The 18,759-nt window shown below is 45.5% G+C and overlaps 1 protein-coding gene across 1 annotated transcript; it reads right to left on the reverse strand.

Moving 5' to 3' along the window:
- Positions 1 to 4,271: 4,271 nt before the first annotated feature.
- Positions 4,272 to 16,080, reverse strand: LOC107280602 (probable LRR receptor-like serine/threonine-protein kinase At3g47570; the record flags this gene model as incomplete). Its single annotated transcript, XM_066309731.1, has 5 exons — positions 4,272 to 4,543; positions 4,707 to 5,026; positions 6,615 to 7,986; positions 9,992 to 11,020; positions 16,014 to 16,080. Coding segments are annotated over 5 exons (3,060 nt in total), but the record flags the coding sequence as incomplete, so codon positions are not given.
- Between the last annotated feature and the right edge of the window lie 2,679 nt (positions 16,081 to 18,759).

Raw genomic sequence — 18,759 nt, forward strand, 5'->3', positions numbered from 1 at the left:
TTCCCCGTAGTCTCCCTTCATGGCGTGATTCAGGTACCCCGATTGGGCGAAGGTCTTCGATAAATTCTACGCAGAATTCAATGACCTCCTCTGTTCCATACCCCTTGGCGATGCTTGCCTCTGGACGAGCACGGTTATGAACATACTTCTTCAGAACGCCCATGTACCTCTCGAAAGGTTACATGTTGTGTAGGTACACAGGACCGAGAATACCGATCTCTTTGACAAGGTGACAAAGCAGATGCGTCATTATATTGAAAAATGAAGGTGGAAATATCAACTCAAAGCTGACAAGACATTGCACCACATCATTCTGCAGGGCTTCTAATCTATCAGGATCGATGACCTTCTGCGAAATTGCGTTCATGAAAACACATAGCTTTGTTATTGTTGTCCGGACATTGTCTGGGAGGATACCCCTTATTACAACTGGTAGCAGCTGTGTCATCAACACGTGACAGTCATGAGACTTTAGATTTGTGAACTTCTTCTTCTTCGTGCTTATTATTCGCTTTATATTCATGGAGTATCCAGACGGTACCTTGATGCTCTCCAAGCATTCAAACATACTTTCCTTCTCTGCCTTGCTAAGAGTGTAGCTGGCTGGACTCAAGTAATGGCTTCCTTTCTTCTTTGGTTCCGGATGAAGGTCACCGCGTTGTTCCATATGCTTCAGATCATTACGTGCTTCCAGTGTATCTTTCAACTTTCCATATACACCTAGGAAGCCAAGAAGGTTTACGCAAAGATTCTTAGTGAGGTGCATCATGTCGATTGCGTGGCGGACGTCCAAGAATTCCCAATAGGGTAACTCCCAAAATATAGAGTTCTTTTTCTACATCGCCGCGTGACCATCTTCGCTCTCTATAGGCTGGCTGCCAGGCCCCTTTCCAAACACTACTTTAAGATCTTTAACCATAGAAAACACTGTTTCCCGCTGCGATGTTTAGGCTTCGTACGGTGGTCCTCCTTATGTTCAAAGTGCTTGCCTTTCTTCCGTACCTGGTGGTTTGCTGCAAGGAATCAACGATGACCCATGTACACAACCTTCCTACAGTGCTTAAGATACATACTTTCTATTTCATCCATACAGTGAGTGCAAGCCTTGTACCCCTTATTGGACTGTCCGGATAGGTTGCTAAGTGCAGGCCAATCGTTGATGGTTACGAACAGTAGCGCTCGTAGGTTAAACTCCTCCTGTTTGTCCTCGTCCCACATGGGGACACCTTCCTTCTTCCACAACAGTTTAAAATCTTCGACCAGTGGTCTTAGGTACACATCGATGTCGTTAACAGGTTGCTTGGGCCCTTGAATTATAATCGGCATCATTATGTACTTCCTCTTCATGCATAGCCACGGGGGGAGGTTGTAGATACACATCGTAACGGGCCAAGTGCTATGGCCGCTGCACATCTCACCAAAAGGATTCATGCCATCCGTACTTAAACCAAACCGTATGTTTCGTGCGTCCTTTCCAAAGTCTTTAAATTTTCTGTCGATGTTTCGCCACTGCGAACCATCGGCGGGGTGTCTCAGCATCCCGTCCTGTTGACGCTCTTCAGCGTGCCACCGCATCATTCTAGCGTTCCCCTTGTTCCTGAACAAACGCCTTAGCCGTGGTATTATAGGGAAATACCACATCACCTTAGCAGGAATTCTCTTCTTCGTTAGCTGCCCGTCAACTTCTCCTGGATCATCTCGTCTAATCTTGTATCGTAGTGCTTTGCAAACAGGGCATGCTTTTAGGTTCTCGTACTCCTCACCGCGATATAGGATACAATCATTCGGACATGCGTGAATCTTCTGAACTTCCAGTCCTAGAGGGCACACTATCTTCTTTGCCTCGTACGTTGTCTCGGGCAACTTGTTTCCCTCCGGAAGAATGTTCTTGACGAGTTTCAATAAATCGCCAAATGCCTTGTCACTAACACCATTATTTGCCTTCCATTGCAAGAACTCTAGAGTGGTATCCAACTTTTTGTGCCCCTGCTCGCAACCTGGGTACAACGACGTTCTGTTGTCCTCTAACATCTTGTCCAATTTATGGGCCCCCTTTTCACTTTCGCAATCCTCCTTGGCGTCCTGCAACATCTGACCAAGATCATCCGCAACGTTGTTACCATCAGCATCCCTTTCCTCCTCACCCGTTTGATTTTCTTCAAATCCAGCGTACTGAGCAAAGTCCGGAATATTATCGTCTTCCACTTCATCTTCTTCCATTTCAACACCTTGCTCTCCGTGGGATGTCCAACAATTATAGCTTGGCATGAACCCCGACTCAAACAAGTGGAAATGAATAGTCCTGGATGCAGAATACTCCTTCTGATTCTTACACTTATTGCATGGACAACAAATAAAACCCTTTTGCCTGTTAGCTTCGGCCACTCTCAAAAAATAATGCACGCCGTCAATAAACTCTTTGGACCGCCGGTCAGCGTACATCCATTGCCGATCCATCTACATGACATGAAAAAAAATCGTACACACATAATTATTCGTACAATAATGACAATCATACAATAATTATAAAATAATTACAAACTCTTTCAACAGTCACACAATAATGACATATCATTATTCCTACAAATATTATGAAATATTACACCGAATAATTATATATTTACTATTTATAAAGTTTTAAACTAATATTAATGTGTTGTACTTATTTTAATTTTTCATTTTACTTTGTTTTCTATTATTCAAGATTAACTTTCACTATATTTTCCTTCTCAACTTTTTTATAAAACCTTCTTTAGCAAATAAACTAAATTTCTATATATTCTTTCTTCTCCACACAAATTTTCTCTCTCATCAACTAACAACAAAATTTTGAAGACAAAAAAGTGTGCAAAACATAGCTCCAAATGTAATATGAAAAAAAAAATATTGGAGGATGAAGTTGCTAACCTTTTAGGCACCTCCGATTTGTATATAATCACCAAAATAAATTCACTAGAAATTTTGGCATGACCTCCCCTCTTTTTTGAAGAAATTTTGAAGCTTGCTCGGGCTGGAGGAGGAAGAAGACATATATATAGGGGTAGGACTTTAGTCCCGGTTGGTGTTATGAACCGGGGCTAAAGATCGCCGTGATCTGTTACCAACCGGGACTAAAGTTACGATCTTTAGTCCCGGTTGGTGTTATTAACCGGGACTAAAGATCCCAGGGGGGGCCTGACAGGTCCTGACAGCATTTGAACAGGGACTAAAGATCATTTTTAGTCCCGGTCAAATATGCCCATTACCCTTTTTAACCGGGACTAAAGATCATCTTTAGTCCCGGTTTTTGTTGCAACCGGGACTATTGTGGAATTAGCCCGACCGACGAAAGATGGTTTCTCCACCAGTGAATTGACTTGTGTGTAGATTATATATTGTATGTTAAATTGAACCGGCCATGTCCTTTATATAGGGGTTAGTCTTGCCACCTACAGGTCCTCCTCTATGTCTAATTCGGGAAAGAAACCAAAGAAAACCTGTGACATAGCCTCCCGAGTAAGGAATCCCGAGGCCGACGAAAATGGACTTGGGCTCAAACTCTGCCGGTCTGACCAGCAACATGCCTTCGGTTAGACCGGCCCTCAGACCATGGTCTGACCGGCCCATACACGGCGGTTAGACCGACCTAGTGGAGGAAACCGGTGACCTTCCCAAATCTTGGGCAATTTTTCTTATTTTGAACCTATCTAGCAAATTTGGGTGTAAACAATTGTATCAACATATCACCTCAACTTCGTTGATGTGGTAAACTTGTAAACATAGGTCCTCTCTGTCCTTTTTCTTGGCAAAGACCACACTATTTTCTTTATCGTTGAATCGTTGTAGCGCATCAATAATCGGAACCCAAACTCCTTTAATTTTCACACTTAGTAAATTAAACATAGTTAGCCCGGATGATTATGTTATCAGTAATCACCAAAACTCTAAACAAGGGACTAGGTGCTTACACTCGACACTGCCAGATGCTGGGAGGCTGTCCGAGGATGTTGAGTCTCACATGGTTAGCTCAGAGGGTGGAAAATAATTGAGAGAAGTTGCAAGATGAAAAAACAAAGGAAAACCATTAACTCTACTCACTGGAGGGCAAATATAAGTATATGTAATTTCAAATTGCTATTAACTTACACCACAACACATGATGATTTCAAAATCATAGATGAGTAAAAAGCCCCGTAATTGGTTCTTATATGTATTGCATGCATGGCTGATCATAAATTTGTATAACTAATCATGCTGTCGAATGACTTGCTTCACTAAGCACTCTGCATTCTTTAGACAGAAGCCATGTAATCCTTTTTTATCTTCGCCAGTCTCACAACCACTTCGCTCATTGTCATTCTTTGGTCTGGTAATTCATGTGAGCATTGTAAACCCAACTCAAAAACTGGGACTATAAAGTTATTCAATGAACTAGAGGAATCTTGCACCAGTAACCGGTTATCCACCACATCCATGACATTTGATGGAAATGCACTAGTAACCCACTGCCTTAGAGATAGTTCTCCAACAAACATGGGATCAGTTGGCCTCTTTCCAGTGAATAACTCCAGAAGCATAATACCGTAGCTGAATGCATCGCTTTTCCGTGATGCTTTCCCAACTGACCCATACTCTAGCAATATTTTTTCCAAACAGGAGAGGAATAAATTAGTAGCAAAACTAATAGTTGAATCAAAACGAGAGAAAAAAAAACATACTAGAAATACCTGGTGCCATATAACCAATTGTTCCAGGCATACTTGCAGAAATAACAGAGTTATCGTCACCACGTAACAGTTTTGCAATCCCGAAATCGGCCACCAATGCAACCATGTCTTGGTCGAATAGAACATTGCTTGGCTTCAAGTCGCAGTGTAGGACTACCTCACAGTGATGATAGTGAAGATACTCCATTGCCATGGACACATCCAACAGAATGTCCAGTCTCTGAAGGAATCCCAGTTGCTCTCCACCTTCAGAGTGTAGCTGTGTTTCTAAGCTTCCCTTGGGCATGTAGGGAAGAACCAAAGCTCTGAAGTCCAGGTTGCCACCCCCCCCCCCCCCGCGTCGCTCACGCGTCGGGCGGCTCGGGGGCGAAAAACCCTAGCCGCCCGCGCCTTCTCTCCCTCCCTCCCCCCACCTCGCCGCCGCTGGAGCCCGCCGGCGGCGAAGCCGGCAGCGGGCAGGGAAGGCAGCGGCGAGGCCTTCTTCTCTTCGTAGCGTCTCCCTCCTCGGCGCGAAGGACGAAGACGACGAAGCTCCCCACCGGCGTGGTCCATAGCGGCTACGGCGGCGAGGTGTGGAGGAGGCGGCGGATCCGGAGCCCCCATGGCCGGATCCGGCCCTCCCTCGCCTGGATCTGCGTGGCGGCGGCGCGAGGAGGCCTGGGGCGGCGCGACGGCATGCGGTCATGGTGGCGGCTGGCTGCAAGGCGGCGAGGCGGCGGCCGGCTGCGGCTAGGCCGGCCCGGCACTGGCGCGGAGGTGGCGGACGGCTGCGGCAAGGCGTGGAGGCGGCTCGTCAGCGGCGGGCGCGGGCAGCGGATGGCCGCGGCTCGTCGTGGCCGGCTGGGTCGCAGAGGCGGTGGCCGCGCGGAGGCGGCGGGCAGCTAAGCCTGCCCAGAGCGGCAGCGGTGCCCCTGCTCACTCGCTCGCCCTGGCCACCCAGCGCCAGCCCATGGCGCGGTGGGTCGTCCAGGCCTCGGTGGTGGCTCGGCGTGGTGGCCGGGCAGCCGGGATGCCGTCGCGGTGGCTAGGTGAGGCGCAGCGGCCGGACTTCAGGGGCGCCGGCGGGTGGCGCCGGTCCGGAGCAGCAGCACCACCGGCGGCCAGATGGCAGTGCAAAGGGAGCTGGCGGCGATGGGCCGTCTTCCTCGTTGCCGGTCGGCACCCTCGGCCTTCGTGGAGCTCCTCCCCTTCTTTGCGGGGAGTTTCTAGGTTGGATTGAGGCGGCAGCTCATCAATGGGGGAAGCTCAGGCTGCCGAAGCAATGCCACCTAGTCCCGGGTTCTCCTTCGGCCAAATCTGGCGAGGCGGCCGGCGGGTGGTGGAACGGAGGAGTCCTAGGCCAGCTTTCAGGGGTGGTGGTTCGTTGAAGTCGACCGACGGAGGGGCGTCGGTGCGGTGTGGTGGATGCCACGTGCTGCCATTTGTCTGTGTGGTGGTTCTGAGTTGGTGGATGGCGATCTGCAGTCAAGGTTGTAGGGACCCAGGCGAAAGCCTAGTCCGGTGGTTCACCGGGCCGTCAGCGGCTACGTCTTCGGGCGTCGTAATCTCCTTGGAGCGTTGTCGAGGGTTACCCTCTCCCTTTCTTGGCGAGCTTCTCTGGGTGAAAACCACATCTTTTTTTATGGGCGATGGCGGCATCTTGGATGTCGTGACCACCATGGTGGCATCGTTTTCGGAGCCTCGTCTCTGTGGTGTTGCTGTAGGCCTAGCGGCGTTCGGCCACGCTCAGCGGGGGTCGTTTGGTGCTAGGTTTCACCCTCAGCGGTTTGTGCTTGGGTGGTAGCGCGTGGTGTGTTGCAATGCACCTTGGTGCATTTTGTTGTTTTTTCTCTTGTAACTTTTATTCCTTCTTAATATACTCGGTTGGCCTCCTTCGGCCTTCCCGGCGAAAAAAAGAAGTCCAGGTTGGAACAAGTGGTGAGTATCCTAATCAAGTTGCGATGCCGGGCCATGCGCAGGGCATGACACTCTGAATCGAAGCTTCTAATAGCTTGTTCCAGCTCCATGTTGAGAACTTTTATTGCCACCATAGTACCGTCGTTCAGTTGGCCCTTGAAAACTTTTCCAAAGCTTCCAGCCCCCAACAATTTAGTCTCACTAAAATTATCCGTGGCTCGGACAATGTCATGGTAAGAGATCAACCTATTGTTGAGCACATCTTCCATATCAGGAGAAATGATTCTATCTTGTTGCTTGGCTTTCTTCCTCATCATCATGTACATGCATGTGGCTATAACTCCGACAACAATAATAACACTGGGGAGCAAGAATTTTAGTATTTGCCTTTTATTACTATTATTGTTGCTCTTACATGGCATAAACCCCAAACGTGGAACACCACCACAAAGGGCGGGGTTGCCCATCAAAGATTGCAGGGTGATGTTTGCAAAGATGCCACCTTCTGGTATTGGACCATGTAGGTTATTGAATGAAAGGTTCAAGCTAGAGAGATCAGTAAAATTTGCTAAATATTGTGGAATTGTCCCCGACAGATCATTGTATGAAACATCCAGTGATTTCAAGTTGATCAACTTGTCAAAAGAGTTTGGAAATGAACCATTTAGTGAGTTGTGTGACAGGTTCAGGTATGTTGTCATTAGAAACTGTCCAAAGGATTCAGGGATCCTACCAAACAACCGGTTGGAAGAGAGATCAATCCTGTCAATATGATTTAGCTGCCCTATATCTACTGGCAATGCACCTTCCAAGGAGTTCTGAGACAGATCAACGGTTATCAAGCTATTCATATGGAATAGGCTTGCTGGTATGGTTGATGACATATGATTTTTAGATAGAACAAGATATTGTAGATTACTGAGGTTTCCAAGATCGTTTGGTAGCACACCTGAGAAGTTGTTGTTATTGAGTATTAGTGTTTGTAGGTTCCTTAGATGACCTATTTGTCTTGGGATTGTGCCAGACATGATATTTCCAGAGAGATTAAGAACTTGGAGCTTGTCCATTAGCATGATTGATTCTGGAATAGTACCAGTCAGTTGGTTGTTTGAAAGGTCCAACCAAACGAGATTGCTTAAATTCAACAGGGTAGAAGGAAGATCACCGGATAACCTGTTTCCTACTGCAAAGAAATTTATTAGAGTACTTGAGAAGTTTCCGACATAGTTAGGGAGCTCCCCTGTGAAATAATTCAAGTCGAAGCCAACTTCCCAGATATTTTGACAGTTTGAAAGTGTAGCCAAGAAGTCGAGGCTCCCTTGTAGGTAGTTGTCTCCAATATTGAACCATTCAACTGATCCTGTGCTACCGATTGCAGTTGGTACTGCTCCGGTAAAACTATTAGCACCAATTAAGAATACAGCTAGTTCCGAAAAGTTGGCAAAAAAGGTAGGGATGGATCCTGTAAAATGATTATGGTCGAGGAATAGCCCTTTGATTTTCCTGAGCTGTGCAAGTTCTTGTGGAATCTGTCCTGTTAAATTGCAGGATTGAAGGCCAAGGGTGTCAAGATTACTAAGATTACCCAATGCAGATGGGATCGGACCAACAAGGTTATTACTCTCTAAATCAAGTAATACGAGGTCTGGCAGTTTTCCCAACCATGCTGGAACTGGGCCCTCGAATAAATTATGTCCAATGAAAATCCATTGGAGGTATTTGCAGTCTGCAAGCCCCAACGGAATCTGTCCCATGAATCTGTTTTCATACAAGCAGATCTTTTGCAGCATGGGGAGGTTGAAGCTCTTGTTACCAGGGATAGATCCATCTAGGTACCCGTTGCCTCCGAGATGCAACATTTCTAGTTTGGACATGTTGAAAATTAACTCAGGTACTGGTCCAGAAAAGTGGTTATATGCTATTTCCAAGTGTTGAAGGATGGGCAAAGTGCCGATACCAACTGGTATTGTCCCTGACAAACTGTTATTCCGGAAGTTTAGATATTTTAGCTTAGGGGTGTTGTTGAACAGATCATTGGGTAGTGGTCCAGTCAAATAATTCACTAGCAAATCTATGTACCTAAGGTTGCGAAGATTCTGCAGCTCACGTGGTATTTGCCCAGAGAGGCTGTTATACCCTACGTTTTGGGAGAGGAGACTACGCCGCCGCAGCGGCGACACAGTCGGGCGCATCCTTTGTGACCATGCTTGCCCTGGCCACCGCCGCCGGCGCGCAGCCTTGGATCGAGAGGGGTGAGACCTCCACGACGCCGCCGCGTAGCTTTGCGACGTCACAGCTGCGCGAGAGGCGGCTGCGGCGGAGGGGATGGAAGGAGAAAAGTTACACCCGCAGGGAAGAGATGGAGGATGTCTGCAGCTGGAGGGGATGGAATGGCCACGACCACGAGGAAGAACTATGTCGACCCCATCGTACCCCCATGTATTGAACGGTCAGATTACAACTGGTATCTACAGGTACTTGTACCGGGCGGTACATTTCGCTGGACCGGAACAAGCCTCCGGGAGGTGTGGATTGTGGTGTTGGGGAGGAGCGGACCATGCGAAAACCCAGCTTTGCCCTTCCACCTGTTCGGCGAAGGGGAGGTACCATTGAGGAGATTTTGGTACCGGACAGTACCGAGGATTCTCATCCGTTAGATCGGACTCAATGGATGGCTCTGATTACAGGTACTGGGAGGTACCACCAGTCATGATGGACTGTAAAAAAACTCTTTTTAGATAGAACAAGATATTGTAGATTACCGAGGTTTCCAAGATCGTTTGGTAGCGTACCAGAGAAGTTGTTGTTATTGAGTATTAGTGTTTGTAGGTTCCAGAGTTGACCTATCTGCCTTGGGATTGAACCAGACAAGCTATTTCCGGAGAGATTAAGAAGTTGGAGCTTGTCCATTAGCTTGATTGATTCTGGAATAGTACCAGTCAGTTGGTTGTTTGAAATGTCCAACCAAACGAGATTGCTTAAATTCGACAGGGTAGAAGGAAGCTCACCGGATAACTTGTTTCCTTCTGCAAAGAAATTTATCAGAGTACTTGAGAAGTTTCCGACATAGTCAGGGAGCTTCCCTGTAAAATCATTCAAGTCGAAGCCAACTTCCCAGATATTTTGACAGTTTGAAAGTGTAGCCAAGAAGTCGAGGCTCCCTTCTTGGTAGTTCCCTCCAATATTAAACCACTCAATTGATCTTGAGCTACCAAGTGCAGTTGGTACTGACCCAGTAAAACTATTAGCACCGATTAGAAAGACTTGTAGTTCAGAAAAGTTAGCAAAAAAGGTAGGGATGGATCCAGTAAAATGATTATGGTCCAGATACAATGCATTGAGTTGCTGAAGCTGTCCAAGTTCTTGTGGAATTAGCCCTGATAAGGTACACGATTGAAGACCAAGGGAGACAAGATTAGTAATATTACCCAGTGCAGATGGGATTTGACCGATAAGATTATTGTAACCTAGATCAAGTAAAAGGAGGTCTGGCAGTTTGCTCAGCCATGTTGGCACAGGGCCCTCGAATGAGTTCTCTCCAATGGAAATTATTTGGATGTATTTGCAGTTTGCAAGCCCTAATGGTATCTGTCCCGTGAATCTATTCGCAAATAGAGAGATCATTTGCAGCATGGGGAGGTTGAAGGTATTATTGTTACCTGGGATAGTTCCAGTTAGGCCCCAGTTGCCTCCAAGAGATAATATTTGCAGCTTGGACATGTTGAGTATAGTTGTTGGAACTGGGCCAGAGAAGTGGTTAGCCTGAAAATCGAGGTGTTGGAGCATGCCTAAGGAACCCACAGAATACGGAAGTGTTCCTGTCAAACTGTTGTTCCCAAAGTCTAGATATTGTAGCTTAGAATTGTTGCTGAAGAGATCATTCGGTAGTGGTCCAGTTAAGTAATTCGTTATGAAATCTATGTGCGTAAGATTGTGCAGTTTTTGCAGCTCAAGTGGAATCTGCCCTGATATGCTGTTGTGCCCCATGTCAACAACCTCAAGCCTTGTGAGGTTTCCTACCACTGGTGGAATGACGCCTGACAAGCTATTCCGGCGGAAAACGAGAACTTCAAGACGATGCAGCTTTCCGAGATCGGCTGGGATGGCGCCGGTGAGTCCCGTGCTAGTGAGGTTGAGGACAGTGAGGAAAGAGAGGTTACCAAGATGAGGCGAGATGCTTCCCTGGAGTGGCACATCGTGCAGCACAAGGGCAACAACCCGTGCCCGGCGGCGACTACATGACACGCCGAACCAATGACAGAAAGATGTGGCAGTAGTCCAGTTGGATAGAACGCCGCGAGGGTCGGCGAGCTGGGCTTTGAAAGCCAGCAGCGCGGTAACGTCTGTGTCACTGCCGTTGCCGGCGGTGACACTGTCTGGGGTCGAAGCAATGGCAATAGAAGCAATGGCAATAGATGCTAAAAACCAGAGGTACAGTAGCAGCGTAATCATGATCGAAGTGGCCATGTATGGAAGCTGGTTGGACTGGAGAAATTTAGCTAATCGGCTTTGTAGTTTGCTTAATTATATAGCTTGCTTACAACTTCTCTTCTTATATATATAGCCTCCTTTTTGTGATGTTTCACAGTTTCATTGAATCGGTAGCCTTTCATGCTTTGAAAGAGAAATTCAGGGGAACGAGGAGACCTTGACTTAGGCCTTCGTGTAAATCACAGCCTTTTGTACTTATAGAAATATTAATGGGTTATGTACCGTACTACCAGCGAGTTGAGATAATCTATTGTATACTACTGGGTTTGTTCGAGTTTAACGATTTGCCATTGACATTCTTTTTAAAAATACCCAAAATACCCTTATGAACATAGAAGCTTAGCAATTGATTTATCTTATTAGAAGTTCCAAAAAAAATATGAAAACTTTTATGTGGCCTCCTTATTACATAACATGGAAATTTCTATAGGAGTTTTAAGTTTTTTACATTTATTTTTTTAAAAAAAATATAACTTATCTGTTATATGGTATATAAAAATACCTTTTTATTAGTTTTTAATATAAATCATCTTTCACACACTACATAAGATAGTTTTATGCTATCATCTCCTGGATAAGCAAACTCTCTCTCATATACCACGTAAAAACACTTTTTTAAAAAAACTAAATATACCAGAAAAAAAATTACAACTTGTATAGAAACTTCCATATTGTGTAAGGAGGCCACGTAAAAATTTTCATATTTTTTTTGAAACTTCTAATGAGATAAATCAATTGTTTATCTTGTATATCTCTAAGGGTATTTTGGGTATTTTTTGAAAAGAAGGTCCGGCCTAATGGTATATCGTAGAACAATTGTTAAAGTCACCGGTATATTATAGAAAGAGACCATGTCGATGGCAAATCATTGAACTCGAACATTAGGGGTGCCAAGGTTTCTTCAGAAATTTGTGGCGTGGTTAGTGTTTGTAGATACGGCGACACCGCTATGGCGAGTGGGTTTTCGGTTTACAAGAGCTATTTCATCATATAAAATTGTTATACGTGATGTCTAATATCCATTAAATTATTGTTGAGGGTCATTATAGACCAATTTTGATTGTCAATATATCTAAAATAAATAAGAACTAGTAATGCCTGCATACATATTTGTTTAAGAATAATCTATTTTCACTTGTACTTGGAACTTTATTTGTATGCGGGAGATCTTCACATAAATGGAGGAGATGATGGAAAATAACTGAATAATCAATCGAAGTCCGACGAGTGGCACACTTATGGATGGATGGGCTTACAAACCCATTAAAAGGAATAAGATCACTTTGACTCCCTCAACTGACCACCGAATCTAAATCGTATCCCTCAACCACAATACCAGAAATCTTGACCCCCGAACCTGCAAAACTGGTGCAATTTGGCTCCCTTAGTGGTTTTAGAGGGCAGTTTCGCTGACGTGGCGGACACGTGGCAGTGTTGACCTGGCCTTTGTCCCACGTGGCATTGACGTGGCGCTTATGTGGCATTAAAATAAAAAAATATATGCGGGGCCCATTTGTCAATTAAAAACAATTGTGTCAGTGGGTCCCACATGTCATCCTCTCTTATCCCTTCTTCCTCCTCCCTCTCCTCCCTTCTCTATCTCTCCCTCTTTCTCCTCGTGCGTGGGGAGCGGCGTCCGGATCGGCGGCAGCAACGGCGGGCGATGGATGGAGCGGCAGCTATGGGTGGAGGGTAGGCGGGCGGGTGTTGGAGTTGCGGACCCGGAGGCCGGATATACCCCTAGCTTCCTTCCTCCTCCCGATAGACCACACCGTGGCCGCCGTTGCGCCACCGACCGTCGCTGGTGACCTCTTAGGCCGTGTGGGGCAAGCGGGTGCAGGAGTGACGGTGGCGGTGGTGGCTTCTCACGGTGGACCACGATGGTGGTGGTGCCCTCGACGGTGTCGCGCAGCCATGCACGAGGAGCTCAGGAATGCATGGCGACTCCGCGGCGTAGCACCGAGCTCCATCAACCTAGATCCAGAGCTCCGAATCGGCCACGACGGGCGACTAGAGGACAAGCTGCAGCAGCAGGGCGGCGGCGGCGGCTTGATGTGGTCACAGTGGCAGAGACAGTAAAGGCTCGGTGGAAGGCGTCGGCCTTCATCGTCGGTGGAAGGCGTCGCCGGAGACCACTCATTGCTTCGCGTCGCCACCTCGAGGCCGAGACGCACCCACCGCCGCCGCAAAATCGGAGGTGGTGCACAACCTTGAGCGCCCGCTCTGCATCCTTAAGGAGGAGCTGCTCCCATGCCCGTTGCCCGAGGTCCACCGCCTACCACCGGCTCATGTCAAGGGGGGAGAGAGAGAGAGAGAGAGAGAGAAATAAGGGAGAGAGGAGGAAGCAGAAGGGTAGTGAGAGAGAAGATGACGTCAGTGGGTCCCACAATTTTTTTTGAATGACAAATAGGCCCCACATATATTATTTATTTTAATGCCACATTAGTGCCACGTCAATGCCACGTGGGGTGAAGACCAGGTCAACACTGCCACGTGTGCGCCACGTCAGCGAAACGGCCCTCCAAAACCACCAAGGGAGTCTAATTGCACCGGTTTTGCAAGTTTGGGGGTCAAGATTTCTGCTATTGCGATTGAGGGATACGATTTAGGTTCGGTAGTCAGTTGAGGGAGTCAAAGTGATCTTATTCCCCATTAAAATATCTGCAATTGGGCCAAACCACCATGCCGCTGGACTTAAGATCCATCAAGCAACGCACTAGAAAAGGCACAGGCTAATTGGGCCAGACCAGGGCTAATTCGGCTGAAACCCCTCCTGCGCGTTTCCGACAATTCCAACCGCCACAACCGCCATTGCCAGCCTATTTGAGGAGTTCACTCTCTATTCCAAAGGGCGCCAAGAAGAAGTCAAGAGCTCTCTCCAGTTTATTTATATTGTTCTAGTGCTAGTGGTGTAGGAATAGAATTTTTTTCTTAGTTCTTCAAGTCTTTAGGAGAATTCGGATATAGCTTTAGTAGCTTCTCTCTCTTTTGTAAGACTTAATTCATTAATGAAATATTCTTGAGAAAATTTCCTATGCACCCATGAAACTTCACCCAATCCATTCTATGCCCCTGAGATTTGCTCATTCCCTTCGATACCCCTAAATTTCAGTTTGGATCCCTTCTATACCCTTTCCATTAGTTGACCACTAAATTTCTATCATAGAGTCCATTTTGTCCTTTGCTATCAAGAAAATATAAATTTATGAACTATATTGATGAAGCGTATAAATTTATTGTTTGTGACTATTATATGTATGAGTTTATTTTGTGAGATATTATTTAACAAAAGTAATATTTTAGTTTCGCCTCGCGAAGGGAAAACAAAAATAATTTTTATCTATGGCAACCCTTTGGTATCAAGAAAATATAAAATTATGAAGTATATTGATGGACTGTATAAATTTATTGTATGTGACTATCATATTTATGAGTTTATTTTGTGAGATATTTTTAACAAATGTAATATTTTAGTTTCGCCTCGCGAAGGGGAAACAAAATAATTTTTATCTATGGCAATATTTTAGATAAAACAAAGAAATATTTTTGACCATTAAAAACTGCATATTTTGTTATAGTAGTATGAATTTTTTATAAGATAAATCTTGTTATGCGAGATTAAAATTATTTTTGCTAAATAATATCTCACAAAATAAACTTATAAATATAATAGTCGTATACACTAAATTTATACACTCCATTAATATAATTCATAAATTTATATTTTCTTGATACCAAAGGGTAAAATAGAGTTTATGATATGAATTTAACGGTCAACTTAACGTCCAACTGACGGAAGGGGTACAGAAGGGATCCAAACTGAAATTTAGGGCTATGGAAGGGAATGAGAAAATCTCAGGGTATAATAAGGATTGGATGAACTTTCAAGGTACATAGGGAATTTTCTCAATATTCTTCTTATTATAGTTTCGGTCCTTTACTTTACTTATATAATTATTCGAGTACCGACTTTAGTTCATACTTGTCTCGTAATAGTTACGTAGCTAGCTTACTGGAGATCTGCAATGGTATTGCTTTAATGCTCATCTATATGATTGCTCTATGTCATCTGCTGAGATGTAGAGTAGTATTATTAAATGGTATTATATTCCATTATCTAAAGAAAATGGTGTTATATGCCATGGGTCTGTAGAGGTAGGCCGCTGATGGTGACAGCTCAGTACGGATATTCCTCCCATGTGCGTATATAATACTAAGAGAATTTTTTGGTGTGGGTATTTCTCGGTATTCATTACGGGTTGGATGGTCATAACGGGTTGTCATAAGGAACTCGGCAATTAGGGGTGGTTTCTTGATATATCAGGTAGGCATAGTTAGGGGGTATTGGCTGCATAATTGTAATAGCAAGTTGTTGGCGGTGTGGCATGAAGCCCTTCGACCAAATCTACCGAAACCATGTGAATAGTGGAGATTCGAGCCCGAGACATCGACGTTAGACGGGGCGAAGTCCCCCCATGGCGAAGACTATGGAACATGAACGGCGAGGGGCGAGAGATCGTGCGAGTACCTTGTCAAGCCAGAGGCCTCTTGGGCGAAGGGTGCAGGGCGAAGAGTATATACCGGAGGAAGATGACTTCGCCACAGCAAGTTCGCCCCCGCGAGGGCCGAAGAAGCCTTTCCGTCCCATCAACCCCAGGGACCGTAAGGCCGACGATCGCCCGATGGCCCATCAGGGGCCCATGAGTCCTTATTACATTATGTACCCATGTAAATGTCCCTTTCATAAGGGCAACCATGATGCGGACATCACTATCTCGGATACACACAACAATCCTCCAACGGTCATTCAAGGACCGATAACAAGAGCTCGTGCGCGACAATTAAATTTAGAGGTGAGCTCGTTCCTATGTTCTTCTTTGTATGAATTCGAGAATAGATTGCTACCTAATGATTATATTGTGATTAGGAACAATGGAGGGGACAAGGAGACACTTGGAGAAGGACTTAGACCCATGGAGGACCATCGGGGACGTCCAAGTCAAGGTGGAGGCCCAAACCAAGTCAACGTCGGGTGCAATTCGGAGTCCAGGACCAGTCTACACTAAAACGGGCGCCCAGGTCGCATACGTGCTCAGATTGGGGCGTTCTTTATACAGATGGAAAGCTAAGAAGATAACCTTTCCAATGGGAATTGACCGAACAAGTTGACGGCCAAAATCTGTCCCGGTGTTGCGTCACCGTATTTGGGCCTTTGGCCCGTGTATCGTGTTGGAACCCATTAGGGTTGCGTCGAGAGGGGTTTGCACGACCCTAAACTCTATTTATCAGTACCCGCTGCCATCTTTAGCTTTTTGGGTTTTGCTTAGATTAATCTGTCGAGAACAGTTTGGCCGCTAGATCGGTTTGTAAGACCCCAACTCGTGAGCTTAATCATTCATCTGCAATTTTGGTTGTTTTTCTATCTCGTTCTTGTTATTGTTCTTCGATTGGCAAACAAGGATTGGCCTTCTTGGCGAGGTCATCCGCGTTTGGACACGGGTGATAACCAGAGGAGACATAGTGCTGCGATTGCGGGGCTCAAGAGCGTGCGCGTTCAAGAAGCCGGATCGATTTGTGTCGCGACTCCGCCCAAATCGTTGTTTATTAGAACCTTTCGGAAGATCGGGAACCCTAGTGCACATCAAGTGGTATCAGAGCTCTTGGTTCACCGTCATGTTCGCTCAGTTTCCTTAACCTAGAGTCTACAGAAAAGCCAAAAAAAATTTTAGTTGTTAGTTACCTTAACCTAGACCGTGTTTAGCCTTTACATGATTCTTTTTCAGAGTCCGTAGTGTTGAGTTTGAGTCCTAGTTTAAGTTCCTGTTGCTGGTCTAGTGCGTGTTTTAGTCTAGTCATGTGTTTGTCCTTTGTAACCCTAGCCGCCACCTTTCACCGTGTGTTAGGGTTCATCCTTTGAGAGCCGTTTCCACCATCATAAACACCCATCCAGATCACCATGCATCACCAAAACACCCTACAACTCCGCTGCCACCACATTCCAATTCCACCGCATAATAGACTAGGTTATATCCCCTCTGGAAAACCTAGTCGGAAGCCGAAACTTCAAACAGCCATAACTTTTGCATACGGACTTGGAATCAGGCAAACTTTAACTTTTCGGATAAGAGAAAAAAAATTTACATCTGTTTCTCCCCGCCTTTGGCGGATTGGCGAATCCAAAATTTCGAAATTTGGCTTGCAAAATTGTCTGTTCGAGCTCACAAGTTCCTGCACCTTGTTTATAGAGGTTTCAGAAAAATCCATAGGCCACATATCTACTCCGATTGAGCTGTAACTTGGAGGTGTGCCTATTTTCGTGTTCTGAAAAAAGAAAAAAATATCAAAAAAAATAAAAGAAAAAAAAGAAAAGTTGATTTCCACTAGTGCATTGAGCTCACGACGCGCTCCATTGAGCTTATCTGCCAGTTCGGTTTTGTACTTTTTGCTGAAACTCGCCGAAGCTTGCCTGCCAGTCCTTCTTTGCTGTTTACTAGTGTCATATTCTTTGAGCCATCTTTGTTATCACTACTGTCTAGGACACGAGTAGTCCAGTAACTAAGGGCAAGTGACTTGGGATTTTTATTCAGCATTACTATCTGTCATTGGATTGTGTACCACTCATATTCGTATATTTGGCCTTCCTAGCTCCACTTATTACTTCTGGACAGCACAGGTTCTTGATCCCTGCAATCACTGACTACGCCTTCCAGGTATCCTTTGCTTTGCTGGTAAGAACCTTATAAGAGCTTGGTTAGGAACTCCATATTGCTGAGAATCGTTGAAAGGCACCACTACACCTGCGTAGTGGATTATTAGGGATAACCTTCACCGTTTTGTTTCTGTTTTGGTGTTTCAATGTCAGGTAACGAAGGTGAGAAGAGTCCCTAGGATTTTGCTGACTGTGTCAGCCAAGAGCAACTACGAACTCTCCAACAAAATACTCAAAAGGACATCACGGAGGCCGTTGCAAAGTCTGTCCAAGATGCCTTCACTAAAATCGGCTTCCTGAACCACATGGAGAGGTTGGACAAGCGGATATCCACGCTAACTGATCGGGTCGCCGCGTTGGAGACACCTTCCAATGAGGAAGTGGTGAGTGGTGATGACGATGCTCATCCGGAAGACACGGTGTATGATTCCAGTGGCTATATTGACGCACCGGCTACAAGGCAAGCACAGCTACGACGTCGCCTACGCACAAACTGCATAGGTATGGGTGGCACTCGCCACCAACAAGGTAATAATAATAATCGTGTGTCCGATGATCCTTATGCTAAGGTTAAGTTTAAAATACCATCTTTTTCGGGATATTATGATGCTGAGAAATACCTTGATTGGGAGATGACAGTAGAACAAAAGTTTAATGCCCACCTTGTACCCGAGCAACATAGAGTTAGACAAGCCAGTAGTGAGTTCAAGGATTTTGCTATTATGTGGTGGGTTGGGTTAACTGCTGAGGGGGTACTACCTACTACTTGGGAAGAACTTAAGGTAGCTATGCGCAATAGGTTTGTTCCTCCATCTTATCATAGAGATTTGCGCAAGAAACTGATGCGTTTGGAACAAGGGGATAAATCTGTACAGGATTACTATGGTGAGCTACAAAAGGGTGTGAGACGCTGTGGCATAGTGGAGGGGGTCGAGGATGCTATTTGTCGTTTTTATT

The sequence above is a fragment of the Oryza sativa genome, chromosome 4 (genome assembly GCF_034140825.1).
Source record: "Oryza sativa Japonica Group chromosome 4, ASM3414082v1".
Classification (NCBI taxonomy): domain Eukaryota; kingdom Viridiplantae; phylum Streptophyta; class Magnoliopsida; order Poales; family Poaceae; genus Oryza; species Oryza sativa.